Source organism: Crinia signifera, chromosome 3, assembly GCF_055691185.1.
Source record: "Crinia signifera chromosome 3, ASM5569118v1, whole genome shotgun sequence".
NCBI lineage: Eukaryota > Metazoa > Chordata > Amphibia > Anura > Myobatrachidae > Crinia > Crinia signifera.
Window position 1 is genome coordinate 78,745,000 of NC_139219.1, and position 21,874 is coordinate 78,766,873.

At 39.6% G+C, this 21,874-nt stretch overlaps 1 protein-coding gene across 2 annotated transcripts in view; it reads right to left on the reverse strand.

The window, feature by feature from the left end:
* Positions 1-2,494: 2,494 nt before the first annotated feature.
* The window catches only part of CRIM1 (cysteine rich transmembrane BMP regulator 1), a 640,446-nt gene continuing 621,066 nt past the window's right edge, over positions 2,495-21,874 (reverse strand). Inside the window, exons 14-17 of one of the 2 annotated variants that reach the window (XM_083176101.1) lie at positions 14,046-14,240; positions 10,964-11,083; positions 9,681-9,868; positions 2,495-7,083 (exon numbers count right to left, since the gene is read on the reverse strand). In XM_083176101.1, the coding sequence (XP_083032227.1) occupies positions 6,907-7,083; positions 9,681-9,868; positions 10,964-11,083; positions 14,046-14,240 (680 nt within the window). In that variant the 3' untranslated portion in view covers positions 2,495-6,906. Of the gene's footprint in view, positions 7,084-9,660; positions 9,869-10,963; positions 11,084-14,045; positions 14,241-21,874 lie in introns of both variants that reach the window. The other variant, XM_083176102.1, reaches the window with a different exon arrangement.

The following is a 21,874-nucleotide window of genomic DNA, read 5'->3' on the forward strand; positions in this document are numbered from 1 at the left end:
GGACGCATCCAGTACCAAACATACCGTGTGTGGGCACCATTAGCCTCCCATGATGAAACAGCTCAGTGCAGCACATGCAGTATAGTTTGGAGCCCTTTTATCCACGAGTGATAAAGCTCATTGAGAATATTTAATTGGGCTCCAGCCAATCAACTCCCAACTATCATTTTCCAATCACAGAGCTAAATCCTGCATATAATTTCTGCTCAGTGCACTCTTAAAGCTCATTATACTGTACTTACATTGCTGAGCTTCTCCAGTGCCCAACATGTAAAAGGTAAAAATACCCCATTTTACAGCAAAAAGAGGAATTCCTAAGTTGGACACACACTAGGCGATATGCTGCACGAGTGATATCATCGATTTTTGTGGAACTCCCGAGTAAACAATATAATGCATACACACTGAATGACATCATTAACGATATTGTTCAGTGAGGTCACCCAGTCACTGCTCAGAACATGTAGTGAGCTGCAAGTACAGACAATGGAGGACACCATTCTTGACCCACAGGAGCACGCATCATTAATAGCACACTAGAAAATATGCATGATATATCATTAATGATATCTTTGTTAACGATAAATCGTCTAGTGTGTACCCAGTTTAACACTTCCCACTGCTCATTTGACTTAAGTTTAGCTATACAGACTACAGGGTCTGTCCTTAATTCAAATCTTGCATGCATTTTTTTTTCTTGAACACCTCGGACGTCTATATTTATATTAGCTGAACACATGACTAAAGCTGATTGGTTGGAGCATCATTGCTCGTACATAACAGGTTTTATCACTGGTTCATAAATGAGCTACCTTATTTCCAAATGAATATGTTTAGAAAACCAATGCACAGACAAGTTCTCATGAAATCTAGATTAAAAACACCAAAGCAAAGGAAATGTCCTCAATGGAAAAACAACATTGCATTACAGTTACCGGTAGATGCAAAGGATGCGGTTCATTGAAAACATATTGCAAATGGGAAAAATATGAAGAGATTTGAGAGAGGCACTGGGCAATCTTACAGGGCTTAAGTGGTTTTCCACCTTCATATGACTTTATTTTTATTTGTACTAGCTTTCTGGCAACTTTTAATAAGTACCCTATTTTATCAGCAGTCAGGTTTATTCACGTGGCCCTGGCATACAACACAGAGCTGTTTTTGGTTACAGCTGTGTATAAGGCAATGAGTAGCCCAGAATTGTGCTGTAACATGCACGCACAAACCCGCCCCCCCCCCCCCCCAAAAAAAAAAAAACCCATACAGTATTAAATGCACAAGAAACATAAAAAAAATGATATACTCAAAGTTGCCGGACAGTATGAACTAATCAATAGCATTCGTCATTTGTGTGTGGACAACCTCTTCAAATCTGCCCAAGAACAGTTACTATAACCAGAATCTGTGTCCAAATAGCCAGGATGTGCCACTTGGTTATGGTATAGTGGATCGACGGTGGCTAGATGGACCATGTTATGGTCGACCAAGCTTAGTTGAACACGTCTAGTTAGATGCCTATAGATAGTCAACAACGTCTAGATCAACAGTAACGAAAGTTAGACGCAAGAGTTAGGTCGGCTGGAGCATGATTGACAGTCATGAGGTCGAGATGAGTTTTTTCACTTTTTTTGTGGTTATAACCGAAACACTATTATAATGGAACTCTATGCCAATTGGATCGTAAATTTTCAACCAAGTCGGTCTAAAGCAAAAAATTTTAAAAACTCTGACGACCTTATGACTGTAGATCATGTTCCTGTCCACCCAGTGCTTGCATCTAACTTTCGTTACTGTCGATCCAGATGTTGTCTACTATCTATAGGCATCTAACTAGAGGCGTCCAACTAAGCGTGGTGGACCATAACATGGTCAATCAAGATACAGTCGATCCGTCGACCGGATATGGTGCCACTGTCCAACTGGACAGTGTGGAAATACAGTAGTTTCTGCATCTCGCTGTGCATGTAATTTCTAAGTGCACACTTAAGCTCAATACACCTATATTGCTGAGCTTCGGCAGTGCCCAATATCCAAAGGTAAAAATACTGTACCCCATCTTCCAGCAGAAAATTGACTTTTATTTTCCTCAGATGTGCTGCTCGCTTGTCTCAAATTTAGCTTTATATAGATTACTTGGTCTGTTCTTACTACAAATCTCATATGCATTTTTTATTCTGAGCTCCTCGAATGTTAAAATTGTCCCACATGGACTAATGCCACCTCCAAATCAGTATAAGAACCAAGGCCTTTTGTGCATTGGGGCCACAATCAATCTTGCTTCATCTCTGCCACTTGATGCTCTTTTCAGTATGTTTGCATCAAGACATTGTTTATTTCTAGCTTCAAAGGGCTCCGAAGCAGTCAAGTGATGGAAAATTGCTCCTAACAAAGAACTGTCCAATTAAATGACCCTGAGTGTATTTTTATTCCAGGTATGAAGTAAGACAAAGTTGCTCACTAGACCTTTGCCAAAAATAAACAATAAGGCACAAAGTAGTTACAATAGGCAGGAGGTTTTACTCAGTAAAAGTACAGCAATTTGCATACATTGATGAAAATAACAAATGCTGGGTTATGTCCCTATTATAAAATTGCACCTTCTGAATATTATATGGTGATATGCATATTGGGGCAGATGTATCAAGCCTGGTAAAGTGATAAAGCAGAGATAAAATGGAAGCTAATAACGCACCAGTAAATCAGCTCCTGTAATTTTTCAAACACAGCTGATTGGCTGGTGCGTTATCATCTTCCACTTTATAACCTCTTTATCACCCTTTTACCAGGCTTAATATATCTGCCCCAACAAAATCAGAAGTGTAGTCAATTTAACCCAAAAGCTGACGTTTTCATCATTACCTCATATAGCAATGTCTCCTTCCATAACCTGGAAACCATTAAGATATTTTTGGAGATATAAGAAGACCGACACCCTAGGCATGTTAATAATGTAGCATATAAATGACAGTAAGCCTCTGCCTGCCCATTGGAAGCAGCCATAAGACGGACACTTGGTAATACAACTAACAATTACACCAGACACTAGTGGCATCACCTGAGGAATTGGCTGTTGTATACTGATGGGCTGAAAACGTATTAGGGGTTCCTAATCTGTGGGCCATGACTATTTGTTCCATTTAGTATGGATCTTCATAGTCCTGCAGTCAATATCCCCATTAGAGGGGAGGGTTGGGATCAGGCTGGTTAGTGGGAGAGGGTGAGTATACTTAACTTGCCCCTGGTAAGATTCACTAATTAGCTATGCCAGTGTCGGTTTTCTGACCACTGGCATCTGGACTGCTGGTCATCTGTATTTATCTAGTATTATAAACTAATCTGTAGAAGTACTTTCAACAAGTGACAATTAACTATTTCTAATATTGTTTTAAACAATATTTTTCTTTCTTACTGTAAAGTCATTAAGTTATAAGCAGAAGTGTGGTTTTTGAGGCTGATTCATAGATATAAATTGGGCCAGAAAAAAACAAACAGCTGAAGAACCTCTAATGCATTCAATGGGTTAAAAACTTTTAGGCTAATTTCCCTTTAATTGATGACCATAGCTAAGCAGACCCTCTCTATATACTCACAAGGTCTTGAAACACCTTCTCTGTGTACTTCCAATTCTTTCTAATGCAGTGTTTGCTTGGGGTAAACACTGCATTAGAAAGAAACCCTGTACGGCCAAGAAGCCATGCCGTACACATTAGTTAACAATGGATTGTATCCATTCGCATGGGACGGTCACGGCCCGGCCGTTGAATTGCAGCCGAATGTTACCACTGGAAAGGATGGCTGCCAAGCTGTGGCCATGCCTACCATTGTAAACTTCTGTGTACGACATGGCTTCCTGGCCGTGTGGGATTTCGCCGCCCGGCGTCAACCGGAGCATGCAAAACCACCCTAAGGGTGTCAACGAGCCTTTGGTCTGACTGAAACAGTTGAGTGGTTACATTACAGAACAGATAGACATTACAGGCATCAAGGACACTGCAAGATCCAACATAAACACATATAAGATTTTGGGGAAAGCAAAGTGAAATGAAATCCACATACACCCCCCCCCCCCCCCCCCTCAGCAAATACATCAGTTTTTCAAATTGTTGGTTGTTACCAGCATTTAATAAAAACATGCTCGTGGTATTAATGCTTTCAACGGGTTTAAAGGAGTTTAATAGATGAAAATATGTCCCATAAAGAATTTAATTTAACATACATGTTTATTTTGATGACACTTGAAGGAAAACCATATAAAAATACTATTTGTTCCTATCTGAAACAGCATTTGTAACACTTGGAAATATTTAAAACATGTCCATGGCTTGAAATCGTATGATCTATATTTCATCAACCTTTTTTTATTTTTTATTTCTAAGCAAAGCTACTGTACTTATTATCCAAAGTTCAAAGTAATTAGTGTACAAAAGGAAATATGATTTATTAAGCTCACAAAAAAATCAGTGAACGTGCAGTTTGAAGAAATATATATTTCCATATGTGTACTGTTGTTATATAAGTTAACTGTGTCATGAGAATATATTTCCTATATTTTCCATTTCCTCTCTTTCCAGTGCACACGGGTCCTACACAGAGTGTGGGCTGAATAATACATGTAGGCATTGCCTGTACTTCACAACAGTTATGTTTAGATCACATGACATAATAAGCAGGTGGTGCCTTTATTTTCTCTATCATCGGAAACGTCTTCTTAATATATAGCTCTATACATGAGGAAACATCTCAAGATGTTTGATGGATTCCAGCCATGTATATGTCAACAAAGCATTGCACATCCCTTTCCTAAAGGAATGAACAACACTGTAAGCTCTGCAAGTTACATTTACCAGTAATGTGGTTGAAATGTATTTCTTCCATGTTTTATTCAACTCAATGTCACCTCACAACACCGAAATACCAGGTTCAGTTCCTGGACTTGTTTGGCAAAACAGAGACAACAGAAGTATATACTGTATAATAAATTAAAAAGCCCCTCCCTCCCCAACTCAGTATAGCAAATAGCAGGACTCTTGCTTATTGCTGAAGTCACTAGGATTTTAGGTTCACATGCACATGTACACACATTTACTTAATGCATATGCACACAAACATACGTGAACCAGTAAAGAGACAAAAAAAAAAAAAAAAAAACACACACACAAAACAAAAAAAGGAAAATAAAACAGTAGGTAGAATAGAAATGTCTGCGTCCCCTCTGGAACTGACAAGCTGTTAAGCATTGGCATGGAATGCTGGTTTTAATGTGTCTTTTATGGGTAAATTTCTCTTTCTTGGTTAAAAATACATTCAAAAGAAAAAAAAACATAGGAAGTGTGTGTGTATGTGTGTATATATATATATATATATATATATATATATATATATATACACACACACATACACACAAATATTTTGTTGTTTTAGCATAATATACATTTACATAAATATTTCTATAACGCTAAAATTCAAAGAAGCATAGTCTCTTCTTACTTTTTTTTTGTAACTTTTGTTTTGATTTTTTTTTTTTTATTTAAACTCAGCTTTGAAAAAAAGGTGCTTGAATACTATAAAATTAAGCAACTCCCCAACAGGGTAGCAGTTTTCTTATTAGCGCAACCTGTAACTTAAAACATCAACCAAACTGAAAAAAAAAACATGAAAGAAAAACAGAATAAAACAATTCTTCCCCCACCCACTGTCTTCTTTTCTATGAAGCAGACCTTTTTTCTTTATTTTTTTGTTTTTATTTTTTTTAACCCAGCAAGCTAACGTCAATGGCTTCCGGCATTATTGCCTAGATCCATTGTCTTTCTAACAACAAACATTTTTAATAATATAATCAATCCTTCTTTTGGTAGCGCAAAAAAAATGCAACAAATGTCACACACACACATTCACACACACACAAAAAAAAAAAAATTCAACAACACCCCATTATAAAAGAAATATTTTGAACAGCATGGTGAAGGTCTTAAAATGTTCTACTTTAAATACTGCTCTCAGGAAAAAATAAAAATCCAGTGCTCAGATATAGATATATATATATTTATATATGAAAAAACACCTACTAAGCCCTCTGTAATTTTGTCTTAATCCAACTGGCCAATCAGCTAAAAAGGAAATAAAAATATTGAAAAGCAGCACATTCTACATTGTTTCAGAACTTTAACCGTCATTTCGACTTTTCTGCAGTTATCATCTGTTCTTTGTTGTAATTTTTTGTTTTTCATTTGTATTGTACACGTGTACGGATCAACTTAGAAAGGAAAGAATGATTTGCAGCTTAAACATGGCTGTGATTTGTACTGTAGCATCGTTACTGTGCAACAGTCTCTACCAGGAACTGTATAGACCACTCCACTTTCAGCATTGTTTATCTCGTTTTAAATGTATTTAGGATCTGAGATGCAGGAGAAGCCAATGTCTTAGATTGGGGTACACTGAAATTTTCACATGTGTACATTACCAGAATAAGCCCATCTACTAACGTTGTGAAAATAAATTTAGTGCCCCCCTCTTAAACATAATTGCCTTCCTGTCTTCATTTAAGCTCTTGTGACCTCTCCTTTGTCGGTACCCCAAAATATCTTTCCTATCCACCCCAAAAAAAGAAAACTTTTCTACATCTATGTTACAAGCAGATACGCATAAGCCAGTTCTCCAAACTTTGGTTCTAAGAAAACACTTGGTCAGTTGTTACAAAGGGAAAGTGGGAATGTTTGTTTTGGCACATTGCAGGAGACAAGAGTCCATCTCAGAAAGTCTCGGCGGTACATGTCACACAATCCAATAAGCAAGTGCACGTTTCTAGTTTTTTGTTTTGTTTTATATAGCAGGCTTCAGTCTTTTTCTTGTCCTCTCGTCTGTTTTGTTTTCCGTTCAAAAGGAAAATCCATGTCTGGGTGTTCCTTACACAGTTTGATAGAAATTATCTGCCTGCAGGTTGTTCTGTTTTTGCATACTGTAGAAGCCACTGTATCTAGAGTCTGGATCAGCCATTCTTAGCATCCTCTGTGAACTGTCCACTTGTACCATAGTTCCTTTCTTACAGTCCACATACACCAGCTGGTTGTTCAGGCAGGTTGGCTGTTTAAAAAAACACCAAAGAAAAGAAATTAATGGTTAACATTGACGTGTTTGTGGTGACTTTTATATATGACGGGTATAAAACGATTCATTGAATAGTAGTAACAGATCTATAGAACATTTCCCATATAGAGCCATGATGCCTGCATTGATTAATTTGAGCCCTGAGAGCTGGGTAGCTTCATACTAGCATTTGGGAACACAGCATTCCCCAGCCTTGATAAGACAACTTTCAGAAATATGACCAAAAACTTTTTAGGGCAAATGCGCCCTAAAAAGTGACCATATGTGAGGTTCGGGCTCGGTGGCTCGCTGCGCTCGCCACACTATATAAAATCAACTCCACGCCGACGTGGATAGTGGGGGTATGAAAAGGTCGGAGGACGCATACCGCCGCTCACCACGCTTCGGGTTGGCGTTGATAGTGGGGGTGGCGTGGGGGTGCATTTAACATTGTAAGCCCCCATTAGGGTGCTTATACAATTAAAAATTGTATAGGGGCTTATACAATTTTAAATTGCATCGGGTTTATGGCATGCTATGCGATAAGATTATATGTCGTACGACTTAATATCGTGGGCGCAGTGCTAGGAAACAAGTACCTATAGCAAATTAATCAGCACATTTTAGGCAAAACAGACGTACGTCTTGGGCAGTGCTGCACAGGACCTATCATCTTGCTGCACGGTATACTGGGGCTAGATGTATGAGGACACATCTGTATGTGTATTATAGTTCAGAAAGGAATATACAAATACTGTATGTTAAAAATCCTGGCTTGCAAATTTCAATGATTTATTTATTATTAGAATTGACAAATCAATGATGTTCAACATTGTGGATTTCCCAGATCACTCAGTGGCTGTATGGGCCTCTCAAGGCAACAAACCCATGAAAACAAATGTATCTCCACAGTACCATAGCAACTAAAGCCAAATGGCACATGATGTAGTTAGCAGGGAGGCTTTGGAATGGTCTCTGAACTCTGTCTTCACTATGACATCTCCCTTTAACTTATTCCATCATGACCTGCTGAAAGCCTGTGTTGGTGTAACAGACTTTTTGCACTGTGATATCTATGCTCTCTTCCATCACATGATATGCTGAGAGCTGTGACCCTTTGACAGCCATTCAGACAGACATTGAAAAGTAGATTATGATCTGCATAAAGCATAACTACAAACAATGCCTATAAGATATATGCTTAAAAGGTAATTTGCTCTTTAAAGAAATAAAAAAAACCTGTGTGGGATTGCTGTTTAAACACTGACCCACTGTATATCACCCTAGGCTGCATTCACTAGCAACATTTTGATACACAGATTGCTTTTACTCCTACTGTAACTACTCATGTCAGAACAGACCACCAGACACGGGATCCGAGGCCTGGTTGTGCTCTCCTACCCCTTGGTTGTTCAGGTTGCATCTGATCTCCATACAATACTTATTAACAGAGGAACTTACAGTTAGAATTTTTATTATATCAATAAATTACAATTTGAAAAATATGCTAAATAAAAGGCTTCAAAATAAATTCCTTCACTGAGGTAGAGCTACCTTGTACATTCCTGCATGTTCCTGTGTTGAATGGGTTAAGCACACAGCAAAAATGCTAACATTCTCTTGAAACACCTAAATCTTGTGTTCCCCTGTGGAATGTTCTGAATGTGACAGTGTGAGCAGACATGCAAAGCGAGAAGCAATATTGCCTTGGGCCGAAATTCAAATATTCAGGATATTAGGTTTCTACTCTAGTGCTTTACCCTGCTCCTCTTCCACAAGGAAAGTCAGAAGCAGATATGCAGCTATCCAATATATATATATATATATATATATATATATATATATATATATATATATACCTGCAAATGCGTAGGGCAATTTAATAATTTTATCCTAGCATTTGTACAGTATTTGCATATGATCAGTGATATTTATCCAGACTGCCAAGGGGCTGTTAGAAAAAAAAAATGACATTTTGCGAAGAAGTGACACAATAAATTAGAGCATTTTAATTCAAAACAACATGTCCACATTAACTAACACATAATATACGAGAGAGTCATTATGTATTAAAAAGTAACATAAGTCGTAATTTAGTTTCTTCCATTTTCTTGTTCGTCACATTATTGTGCTTTGCTGACAGACCATTGAGATGTAGCTGTCCCATATCAACATCAGAGTCAGCGAAGTTCTGGTTTAAACACTACTCTCCCTATCAATTCTCCTATGCCTCACACTGCAGTAACATCACTACTTAGGCATAGATGCTAACAGGGAACAGACGCCAACCCCGACAGTAGTTTGAAAAATGTCTATAGTTCCTGCTTATGACCATTAGAAGTATGGTGAGGTAATCAATCTTATTTAATTACACCCAAAGCAAACATTTTTAGTAATGGGTGAAATTATCCTTGAAATATCTACTTCAGTGTGTTTGGAAATGATGTTAGTATTTATATTGCCTCTATAATAGATGCATATATTGTAGCATGCACTACAAATATAGTTTAAGATATAAACCGTATTCTTATAACATTTTTTTACTGTATAAAGAGTAAATATATTATGACATACATAATGCAAGATCCTTGTACCTTGGTAGGTGTCCGGTAACACGGCACTGGAATCCACTGCTTTTTCTGATTGATAAGAAGAAGAGTGATGATGATGATCAAAGCTGTCAGTATCGGGACTGCCACCCATGCAACGGAGTGGAGAGGGGTGTCTTCTCCGGGCCGAGGTCTGTCTCCTTCTCTGTAGTTGACTTTAAGATGACCCAGTTCTGTATGAAGTATAGTAACAGCAACAGTGCTTAGAATATGCTACAGAAGGTCTTCCAAGAGCAATACAAAAAGTGCTGGATAAAGTACGGGATGTACTATTGTTTACAACATCAGTTACTGAACTGTTGTACAACTCACATGTTCTCAGCTACTCGCTGCCTGGTTATGATTACTGACATTCTACTTAATAGTAATAATATTATGCTAATGCTGCTCCTCACCTCTATGGAGGCAATTCAAGTATTGCCCACATAATGAAGCAAGATGACTTCCTTAGGAATTAAATTGTAAAGGGTAAAGTAAAAGTAAGATAGACAATGCAGGGTATCCTAGTAACCCCAATTAAACATCGGGAGTGGAAAATGTAAATGTTTTGGCAATTTTTTTTCATCATGCATCTAAGTACCTCGCCCGATATAAGTCCAATTTCCTCCCAAAAACACACAGGTTTCACTCTGGCCCATGTTTTCAGGGATTTTCCTTTTCCGGCATTTGCAGGTTATTGGGTACCCCCACTATGTAGTGGAGTTTTAATCTTCCACTAAGCATATTTCCAGTGGAACCTGAAGTTCCACAAATGATAGCTCCGATTCTCTGAGGTCCCTTTGCAAACCTACCAGGAGGAGACCTGGGTGAATTTGCACATCATAGGAAGCCCTTCCACTACTGTGAAAAACATTTGCTCAGCCTCTTCCTGGTGCCTAGTTCCTTCCAGTAGGTGACTAGTGGTACAGTGTAAAAAATCCTTTCATATGTCAATCTAACGAGTAAGCTTTAACAACTGTGAAAATGGATTCCTTAAATGTCCTACAGTAAATTGAAATTCCCATTCCATTCCGTGGGAGAGATTTATGAAATCTTGGAGAAGTCCAACCAATCAGCTACTAAATGTAATTTTTCAAATTCCACCTGTAAAATGACAGAAGCTGATTGGTTGATACTTTTTCTCTCTCGAAGATTTGATAAATCTTCCCCTATATTTGAATTCCTGCGACACAAAGGTTGAGTACAATAAGTTTATACAAATGCCCTTGACGTTGTAATATATATATATATATATATATATATATATACATACAGGAGAAAGTACTCACCTCTGTGGTGGTGAATGTCATTCTCACTTGGTGTTGGCCAGTGAAGTATATCATGTTCCTTTTTCCCTCTGTGATTCGTCTTCTCAATAGGGATGTTCGTGGGTTCAGGAATATACATCTCTGCAGAACACAGACTCCATTTATGCATCCATTTGTGTTTCACATCACTGACTTTATTTTCCAAACACAGCAGCCTATTTCAGCTAAACCTCTAACACTTCATGACTGGACAAAATCAGGCTGTTTTATTCAGATTTATTTATATTGGTATTTTATTCCTGTTATAGATAGGGCTTCCTTTTGAGAATGCTAAGGAGTGAATATTATTCTGCGCTGGTTGGATCAATGGAGAAAATATAAAAAATATAATATAAATTCTACTTAAAATAATTTTCAAAAATTAATTAAAAGCTATAAAATATGCTATAAAATCTGCACAAATAGTTCTGGTTTATATGTGATTGTTACAAAAGACCGGGACATGCTATACAGCTTCCTATAAAGTTCTGTGTATTCATGTTTCATGTATTTTAGCTGAACATTTCTTTGTTTAAATGAATGTATATTTATATTAATTACCTAATCCGTTAAAGGATCAGCATAGAACCTGGGGTTTAGTATCATAAAACATTAAGATTTTTCTTTCTTTCTCAAATTGCAAAAGAAGAAATCTCAAAATCTAGCAACCTCCCAACTGATTTTCGCGGGAATGTCCAGTTTTTTGGGATGATCCAGTGTCCCGCCCGGGGACCGCCCATGTCCTGCAGAGGTGGGACAGTTGGGATTCTCCTCTGCCCTCACTGTTCTGTGGTGAATAGGCACTGTGCATTCACACAGCATCCATTCATGGAGACAGAGGGACTGGGGGCATGGCCAGTGGCTCACAGAGAGAGACAGAGGGTGACAGCGAAAAGCAGTGGTTGACAGGAAGAGGGTGACGGTGGCAGAGGTGAGCCACTTAGTCCTCAGGGGGCCTGATGCACTGCACCGCTGCAATAATGGTGTAGGCCAACAAACTGTGATTCCCCAACCTAGGTGCCACGGGGCACTTGCACAGGTTCCACAGGATGGGGGACCAGGGCCAAATAAATTTATTTATGGTTGATGTGATAGACAAAACTAGTGCTGGTGGCTTCCAATCATAAACCATGGGAGAAACTGAAGTGCACCACATAACTGGACCTAAGGATCACAGGTAGACCCAATTTACTTAATGTAATAATTTTTGTTGAAACTGTGCTATGAAAGATATTACTGATACATTAGGGCAGCATGAGCAAATTGTGTAACAGTATGTAGTCATTACATTCACAATGTTGACATGGACCTAATTTCACTAAGGAATATGTCAACATTGTGAATTACCACAGTCACAATGTGGACAGTACTGGTTTAGGGTTAGGCTGCTGTTATGGTTTGGGCTCTAACAGTAGAAAAATGTTATGTTGGCATGCACAATGTTGACATTTAGACCATGTATGTTGATCTAATGACCACGTCAGCATTCTGAATGTGGACATGTAATACCACCCACACCCTGTGTAACAATGCTTATTGTGTCTTTATCTGATAGCCCTATATAAGCAATGCTACACACCAGGCTTTCCCGTTTGATGGACTGTTGATGTACTTACACTCAACTAAAATAGAAAAATCCGGGGATAGTTAGGTGGGCATTTGGTTTTCAAAGAGTGAGATCTATTAACTTATACCCCTTTTCCACTGTAGACCTGGGAAATTGCCGGGTCTATTACCTGGGTAAAGAGCAGAGTTGGGGACCCGGGTCAGACCCTTTTCTGCTGCCACAAATCCTGGGTTGGTGAGAGTTTATGTGCAAGAACCAGGGATGTATATGCCTTGGATAAAGGTATTACTGACAAAGCAATCTTGTCCATAGTAACTGATAATATACATGCATGGACGGACTGGAGACATGATCATCTCATCTAATAGTGTGGATTGTTGGATTTCTGAGCACTACTGGCTACATTTTGTTCATGTTCAAATTATCTTACTCAAGCCAAATTCATCCTAACAACGCATGTATACATGTTTCTTAACTAGATATTGTATTTACAATGCACTGCCATAGAACTACACTCAATCTCATGTGTATTATATGCCCTGTAAGGGTAGAAGGAAAACACTGAAGTTCAACGCGACACACTAAAAATGCAAATAAACACTCTCATAAATGTGTTACGCCACAGCATATAAATATGTCTGTATTTATGGGAACGTTGTGCGAGACATACATTGATTGGCCTGGGGGATACAGAGACAATAAAAGGCACTTCTGCTGGCCAACACAATTTATCTAGCTACCTGGTACAAAGCTATTTTATTATTAATAATAACGTCACTGAATTGCCTTGGCAGAGTTGCAGCCTTACGAGTCAACCAGAATAAGGACCATAATTTGTTCATATTTGTAAACATTTCCATAGGAAAAGCTAAGACAAACTAGGACCCCACCAACCAATCTAGTATAACAGTGACAAGCTCCGCTTAAACCAATTGCCGCAGAGCTTAAGGTGATGCATGGCTACTTTTATGAAGGCCTTATCCATTTCAGTTCTGAAAATTGTCCGTCAGTAGTAATATATACTTGAGGAACAATTCACCTTACCCAAACCTTGTTTAGTCAGAGCCAGTGACATAGGAATAAGTGTAGCCATGGGCGTAACTGTGACTGGACCCAAGAGTCTTGGAGTCCCAACTACAGCCCCTAAATGCTTAGTGAAGGTGTGCGGAAAAGATGGTGCAGAAATTGTAGGAGTTATGGCGGAAACATCATTGGATGAAGTAAAGGGCAGATGCCTGGCAAAGAGATAAAGTGGAGATAAAGTAAAATGACATAATGCACCAGCCAATCAGCTGTGCTTGAAATATGACAGTTGGGAGTTGATTGGCTGGTGAGTTATGTCCTTCCACTTTATCTCCAGTTTATCTGTACGCCAAGCTTAATACATGTAAAATGCTGTACAGTGTGAAAGCATTCACTTGCTTTGGCTATCACTTAATGTGACTATGAGTGCATTTTATTGATAATACATACTGTATATGCAGAGAAGCTGATTACCTGGACACATGGGACAGCAGCTCCCTTCCACATTCATTGGTTCCACACAGGGCAAGGGTGGGCAGCTGACAGTGGAGCAGAGGGTCTGTCCTTGCAGGCAGTAGCAGTGTGTGCAGCTGTCAATATCCCACCTCTCCTCATCCGCATAGGTCTTGCTGTTGAAGTGGCAGACAACTTTCTTTGGAATTGTGTCCTCTATGAAGAAGAAAAACATGTTATGCACAAATGAGTATTATATATTTCCCCACCTGTAAGGGTGCTGTAATTAACACCATGCTGCTGCCTACAATAGCTTCATTGTATAAGGTGAACATAAGTACAGTATGGTACCATTCATCTTGTATCAATGTGTTATCTACCAGTAAAATGAGTCACAATAGGAAGACTTTCAGATAATGCTCTCTGGGAAAAAAAAACCCATTCAAATAAGGCTCTCCAGAAAGTAGTCCATTTACATACGTTTTCCAGAAGGACCGTCTCCTAATTTTATTCTGCCAGTGACAGCATTGCTAAAAGTCCCCCTAATATATCTTCCTTCTACAGCTTGTTATATTACAGACCAGGACAACCAGCACTGAAGTAAGAAAACCAATCTGGGATTAAATAAATCATTTTCCAGTTGAATCTGTCAAACTCCTCAAATTCAATGGGTTAAGTACTGGCTCACCCCACTGTCCTATAAATGTTGTTTACACAACCCCCTACAGGGCATACAGGATGTAGGAAAGAATATTTGCTGTATTTCCCACCAAAATTCCCATTTTTGTCACCCTGCTTCCAGCTTTTGCTGTGACGGACCCTTATCACAGTCTGTGTCCCATCAACATAGTTGTTTTTCTAAAGTTGCATGAAATTTTTTATTTCCACTTTGTGAATTTAGTAAAAAAAATATCATATCCGTAGTACTACATTTAAAATATGAGAATTGGGCTCCTATGTGTTTAAGGCCAGTTCCACACTATTTACAAGTAACAGCAGGTAAGTGTGTATGGTGGTGTAGCCTGTTGGTGCTAACGACCCCATACATAATTCTGAGTGCTACTGCTTTCAGGACAAGCGGAGGTGCAACAGTGGTGTTGTATTTACTTGCTTTCACTACATGTGAATACCTGGGGATCAATAGCGTTCTACTACTCCTGTTAATCTGCCCCTGACCATGAGTATAAAAGGCAGATACAATACGCAAGCAAAATGTGATTGCAAATACCATTTTCTCTCACTAGTGGGTAGAGGGCTTTATTTGTCTTATACATTATAATAATACTAGATGATGTGACTGGTTTCCACTGGGCAAAGGATTGCTGGGCGGTTGGCCCCTTTTCGTCCACTTAAAATCCCTGCATGGTGCATACCTCCCAACATTTTAATCTTAGGACGCCCGTGGGAAGGAGCCACGTGTGCACCCTAAAACGGTGTGTGGCCTACGCCGAAGGGGAGTCGCCTTCTGGGGATGCTGCAACCACACGACACAACCCACTTTATATCACTATGGGTGCATAGCCCACCCCCCCCTCCCCCCCAGGACAGTCCCCCCCAAAAACGGGAGGGAGGTATGGTGTAACGTGTTACTTTAAATAACTGTCACAGTTTCCAGATCACCCAACAGGTCACATGTTCCAAGTCAACCAGTAGGTGCACAGGGAGAGTTCTCCAAATGTCACACTGGTGATGCATTGTAAATGAGCCAATATTTTAATGACCAAGAGCTTTAGTTTGATATATGATGACAACGACATCTTAGAAATACGAAATAAAAGTTGTCCTTCTGTTAAAAATGTATAAATATAGATTAACATTTAAGCAACCATTACCCATATATCAAAGACATAAATGCAATTCCATAGATGTCGCAGCCCATCAAAACCTTAGGCCTCAAAAGTTGCCTCACAGATATTCATTACAATGAAACATTGAAAATCAATGTACAAAATGCGTAAGAATCTGTCTATTTTTTTTTTCATGCAAATACCGTTCCTATCAATGTGCTTCACTAAAAGGTAAGAAGATGGAAATATTTCACAAATTGTTGTATGAATATATTTCTACTGCCACTGATTTTATGAATTCCTAGTTATTACATGTAAACCCTCACTGAAGCTCCATGAATAAAGTACATACTGTGAAGAAATACACAATCCCACAATCCCCTGCTTTAAATAATAATAGAAAAACTGTACGCAAGTATCAGGTAACCCAAAGGTCAAAACAATGAGGGAAAAGTAACAAATATCACATAAACTCTAGACTGCAATGGTTATTGATAATACAAATGATTGTTTTTTTTTTTCCTATTGTTTAAGAAATTTAATAATAATATAATAAAATAATATAAATACATTTCCGGGCACAGATGCTAAATATTAATGGGTAAATTTAATGAAGCTTCTTAAAGTGATAAGCAGGGATGTTGCCCATAGCAACCAATCTAGCTGTCATTTCTCTATTGCATCCTAGAAAATGGTAGACAGAATCTGATTGGTTGCTATGGGCAACCTCCACACTTTTAATTTTGAGGAGCTTTAGTAATTGCACCCCATAGAGAGAAGCAACCTCAGTATTCCACTTTACATTTATTTATAATGTCACCAAGTACTAGAAATCAATAACAGGCGAATACTTAACCTCCATATGAGTACATTAAGAGGGTTGCAGCTTAGAAAAGAAAGACACTTACTAAAATCTCTACTTAAAGCACTGCTTTGTGTTAAAAAAAAGCACTGCTTTGTGTTAATGGCTTGGAAAGGCTTTCTCTGTCAGTCTTTTCTCCCTGCAATTTGTTGCATGTGAAAGGCTGTGCTGTCATACATTGCTAATGTGTCGTGTTATACACATTGCAAGTGTGTGCTAAATGTGACTCTCCTCCCACCTAGGATATTCTGAAGTTTCCTTTCATCTTCTGTACAATTTTTCCACATATTAATGTATGAACTGAATAAGCAAGCTAGATACGGTGTTTGTGGGCCCAATTCAGACCTGTTCGCTGGGCTGGAGCGTTTATCGAACGGCAGCGCATGTGCACCCTGCCGCCATTTGGGGGCGGTAACATGATGTTTTCTGGGAGTGCCCCAGAAAATACAGGCATTCCCTGGCCATTGGGAGGGAAGGCCGCTGACGTTATCAATGGCCTCCTTCTTCCCATGGCCTTAGCAGCGCCGAATGAGTCTAGACTGGACTTACTCGGCACTGCGAACAGAGGAGACATTCAATGTTTTCTGAATGGTTTTCCTATCATGTGCGTGGCTGCGAATGCATGGGTGGGATTTCTCTCATGCCGGGCAGCGCTGGGTGGCGTTTACCTGCTCGCTGGGTTCCAAAGGCTTGCAGTCCAGTGAGCAGGTCTGAATGAGGCCCTATGTGTGGGTAATGGCAGATGTACTCTATTCTTTAAATGAGGTAAAGTTATCTTTACAGTAAATGAGTTACATTCTAAAGAATTGATACAGGAACAAAGTACTATTCAATATGTTATATAACAAGGTCGTCCGCATCGCACCCACCACTGCTTGCTTTGTACAGCAGGCACCATATTGGGCAGAAAGCACAGACATGAAAGAAGGACAAGTGGCTCTAAAAGAAATATTGAAGTTAGTGATCTGAAAGGTCATTTTAATATGAAGTAGCAGCTTTAGATTGTAGTTGCCATGAAGTGCATCAGCCATTCAGTGTGTCTTATTATCTGGAATAAAATGAACAGCGGGTGAGAAATGCCTATGGCGGCACAGAACATGCGGAGCGGTACAGCTAGTCACAAACATCTACATTATACAGTCCACAACACGCTGGCGTCCTGCACGCTTAGGAATGGCTGTATTTATATTTTTAACATCTGAAAACGAATACATTTTCTTTTGCCTTTAACTGCCAATGCTTCTGCTACTGTGTACTGTCATTTTAATAAAGTGACTGTTTTTTTTTTTTGTATGGTGAGGAGATTATTTTTGCCTGTCTGCTCTGAAACACATAATATATGATAATACTGAAAGCTCTGAGGGCAACATAGTATAAAGCAGAATTAAACCCAGCTTTGCTTGGTGTGTGTGACATTAAATGGCACTTGTCCTATCCTTACATAAGAGTCAGGTATATTGGGGGCTGGCCTATACTACATTCATGACAGGTTTTCTGTCACCATCAGGGTGTAGTATTTCTTAAAGCAAACTATTAACCCTTTGAGTACCAGCATCTCTGTGAGAGGTGTTCAAAATATCCGCTAAAAAATGCCAGCGTCTCTTACATTTGTTATATGAATTAAAATAAAAAATGTGTACAAAAAGAGATTATATTTCCCATGTAAGGTAAATATTACAGGTTATTATGATGATAGAAAAGTCTTTGCTTGGCAATTTCACACCTATTTTGACGAATTCAGTTGGCACTCAAAGGGTTAAGGTGTGTACACACGGTGCAATATGGTCGCTGAGCGATTTTGGCTTATTATCACTCGGCGACCATATCGTTTTTTCCAGCGACTTTTCAGTTTTGACTGAAAAGTCACCACTGATAATTCAAAATTGCAGGAGCAGCAACCAGGTATAAAACTGAAACCGCTAAGAATATAAATGATGAATTAAGAGCTGGCCAGACAGATGTTGGGATAAACTTAATTTAACCTAAAAACAGGAAATCCCAGCTCTTACAGAATAGGCCCCAACAATTATTTATTAGGAAACAGTGCCATGAATGGCATCAGTAATGTCATTGCTTCCTAGTGATTTTATGATCATGGAGGTTGGTTCAGTGCACACAATGCGCCAACCCATTTTCGGGGGTTAGCCGCGAATATTAGGTACCCTCAGAATGTGTCATGGAGGGACCGCAGCAGGTATCGCCAATCGTTGCTGCTATCCCTCCTGCCACACCGACAGCTGCATTCCCCATAGCTTTCTATGGGGCATATGTTGCTGCCTGATGTATCAATATCGGGCAGCATCGCATCAGGTACCGGGGTTACCACCATTCCGAGATGGCGCCGGGACCTGGCGGAGCAAATCTAAGAGACAGGTTCCTTTCGGAGCCCCTGTCCCTGCGTCTGCAGAGACCTACCACACACCAATAAGATTGCATTTTGCCCAGGATTGCATTGCATATGCAATTATATGGTTAATGGACCCCTGGGTGTCTTCAAGCAGATTTGGGGTTTCACAGGCTGTCCTGTGCGCACTGTGGAGTGTATTGTGCTGTAAATAGTCAGACTGCACCTTGTATTACTGCAACAAACAGCTGTGATTCTACCTACTTTACCGCAGCGAACCTCTGTCTGACGCCGGCTATAATACAGCCACTATTGGCAAATAATGTCTCTATACAGTATATGAAACACAACAAACTATTCTGGTACTGTCACAGATCACTGGGTCGGATGGCACTGATCTCCAGGTGCTTCAGTGAGAAGGGAGGTGGGGGCGGTGAGCGGCATCTGTAGATGTGGCTGCCTCTTCCAGTTATTCACTGATTTAAATACAATGCTAACATATGCCCTTGTGTCTCTTCTAATGCAATGGTAAGAGACGATTGGACCAATTCAGTCAAGTTAATATGAATTTGGATTGTGAACAAATGAAAAGCTTTCCCCAAGGTTTGGACACAGGTTAAGTTTAAATGGAAAAAGTCACATGATCACAGATATCACAATGAATAATTCACGCTGTGCCACTTCAGTTCAGCACAGAAACTAAGCTAGGAGTATGAAGAGCACTGTGACATGTGCTGGGTGTTAAAATATATTTTTAAACAAACTGAAACCTAATGACATTAAATGTGAAAAAATATTTTAATTAAAAGCAATACTAGGTATTTCACTGAGATGCCAATCTGTCACTCCGAATATGGTTAGGACATTTAGTAGTGTTTTTTTCCATGGTGGGTACTTTAAAATCATTTATAAGGATCAGTTCATGTAGATGAATCTCCCCTATAACAGCTCTAAAGCTTCAGGGTAATTAGCAATTGCAAAAAAATAGAACGAATACTCCTATGTCTCCAGAGCCGCCATCAGGGGGGGATTATGGGGAAAACTGTCCCGGGGCAGCTCTCCCCGCACGTCTGCCAACACCCCCTGCACTTAACTGACTACAAAGCCCAGAGCAGTCGACCACGCCTCATTAAACAGCAGCGGTGGAGGGCCGCGGTTAGTCTGCAGCCCGCGCCGCCACACATATAGAGGCAAGCTCTGTGGCCTGAGCGTGGTGGCTCCAACTTTCATTGCTAATCAGCGGAGTGCAGCCATCTGCGGCCCGAAGCCCCCATAGCGCAGTGGGATGCCGCACGAGACAGACGAGGAGCTGCCGGCGCCACACACTAAGTTGTGACTGTCTGTCGCGCCTCATGAACCTGCTGCCCGTGGACTGGTGTGAGGAGGAGAGGCGCTGCAAGTGCAAAAGTTGACAAAACACCACACGCTTTCTGCGCCTCCACCTTCACATATATATAATGATCTTTTTTTGAGGGGAGGGGGGTGGATGGGCCTGTGGCAGCCCTATATGTCTCTACACTGCATACTGTCTTGCTCACATTCTGGCTGGCTGGTTCTGGTTCTACATAAGAGCTACAGATAGTGTTCCTGATTCTGGTTGACTCCGTATGCTGCGAAGCTCAAAGCTTACCGAGTCCAGGAGTGCCCGCTTCACCGCCCCGCCGAATCGCCCCACCCCCCCTCCCACTGCAGTATCCCTTTGCACCCAAAAAACCCATAAAGCAAGTATAATATAAGATTAAACTAGAATTGCAGCACTGTACAGTAAGTCAAAAAAAGTGCCGTATATATTAGAAAAGCAATATTATAGCTCATATATAAAAATTAATTCTTGCACCTTATCTTATTATTCCTTTACAATCTATTGAATTGACCACTAGATGGTGGTAGGGTACTACAAATCGCCTGTGTCTTGATAACTAAATTATAGCTGATTAATTCAACTTTCAAATATGGCACAACAACACAAATACCTACAACTTGTATTGAATCAGTCATTATGCGCTACCTGGTGTTTATAATAAGCGATTGCACAGCCATGATGTTTGAATATCCCCTTATTTTCTACAGTCGCTATACCATTTGCTGCAACTTTCCTCCCTTTGCTTTACTCTAGATGTTAATTAGGACTGCTTTTATTTCTGCTTAGCTTACCTCACCCCTATGCGACTGTTCTCTCTCTATGTAAACATGTGTAAAAGACTATAATACTGCACAATGATTCATTTACAAACCATTTTCAGGCTGACAATATTGTTGGTCATTTATCCAACGTGTACAAACCTTCTCCACAAGTTCCACTATTTTATTCAGCCTCATGAATATATTAAATGTGTTCTTTTTGCTTTGCTTGAGGCTGATAGTTAAGTTTATCTTACTCCTCCTTCATAGCTGCTATCTTATTATAACTTGCAACTGTCAAAGTCCAGGAATGGAAACGAATCGCATGTCAGCCAAACAGCAATTATCTTTTGGTGGATGGATTCAAGAAGGGAGCTTCCAAATCACTCCGGGGGCTTGTTGGGGGGTTTTAAAGAACCAATGTTTAAATGAACATGTTATGTTTATTACTGTAGATGTTATGTACAGTAGACCAGGGATACTTTCTTCATCTTACACATTTTCCTTATAGATGGAGTTGGGATACCGCTGTCTGTTGCCATATACAATATGTTTATGGGGCAGGGGGTATAAGTGTTGGTGTTTTAGAAAAGAACCAATACCCCTCTGAATCTGGTAGATGTGCAGCCCCAGTCAGTCTCCGAGGGGCTTATTTACTAAGATGGGAGTTTTATTGAAGATGGGATGTTGCTATGGGCAACCAATCAGATGCTATCTATTATATTTTAAAAGGTTT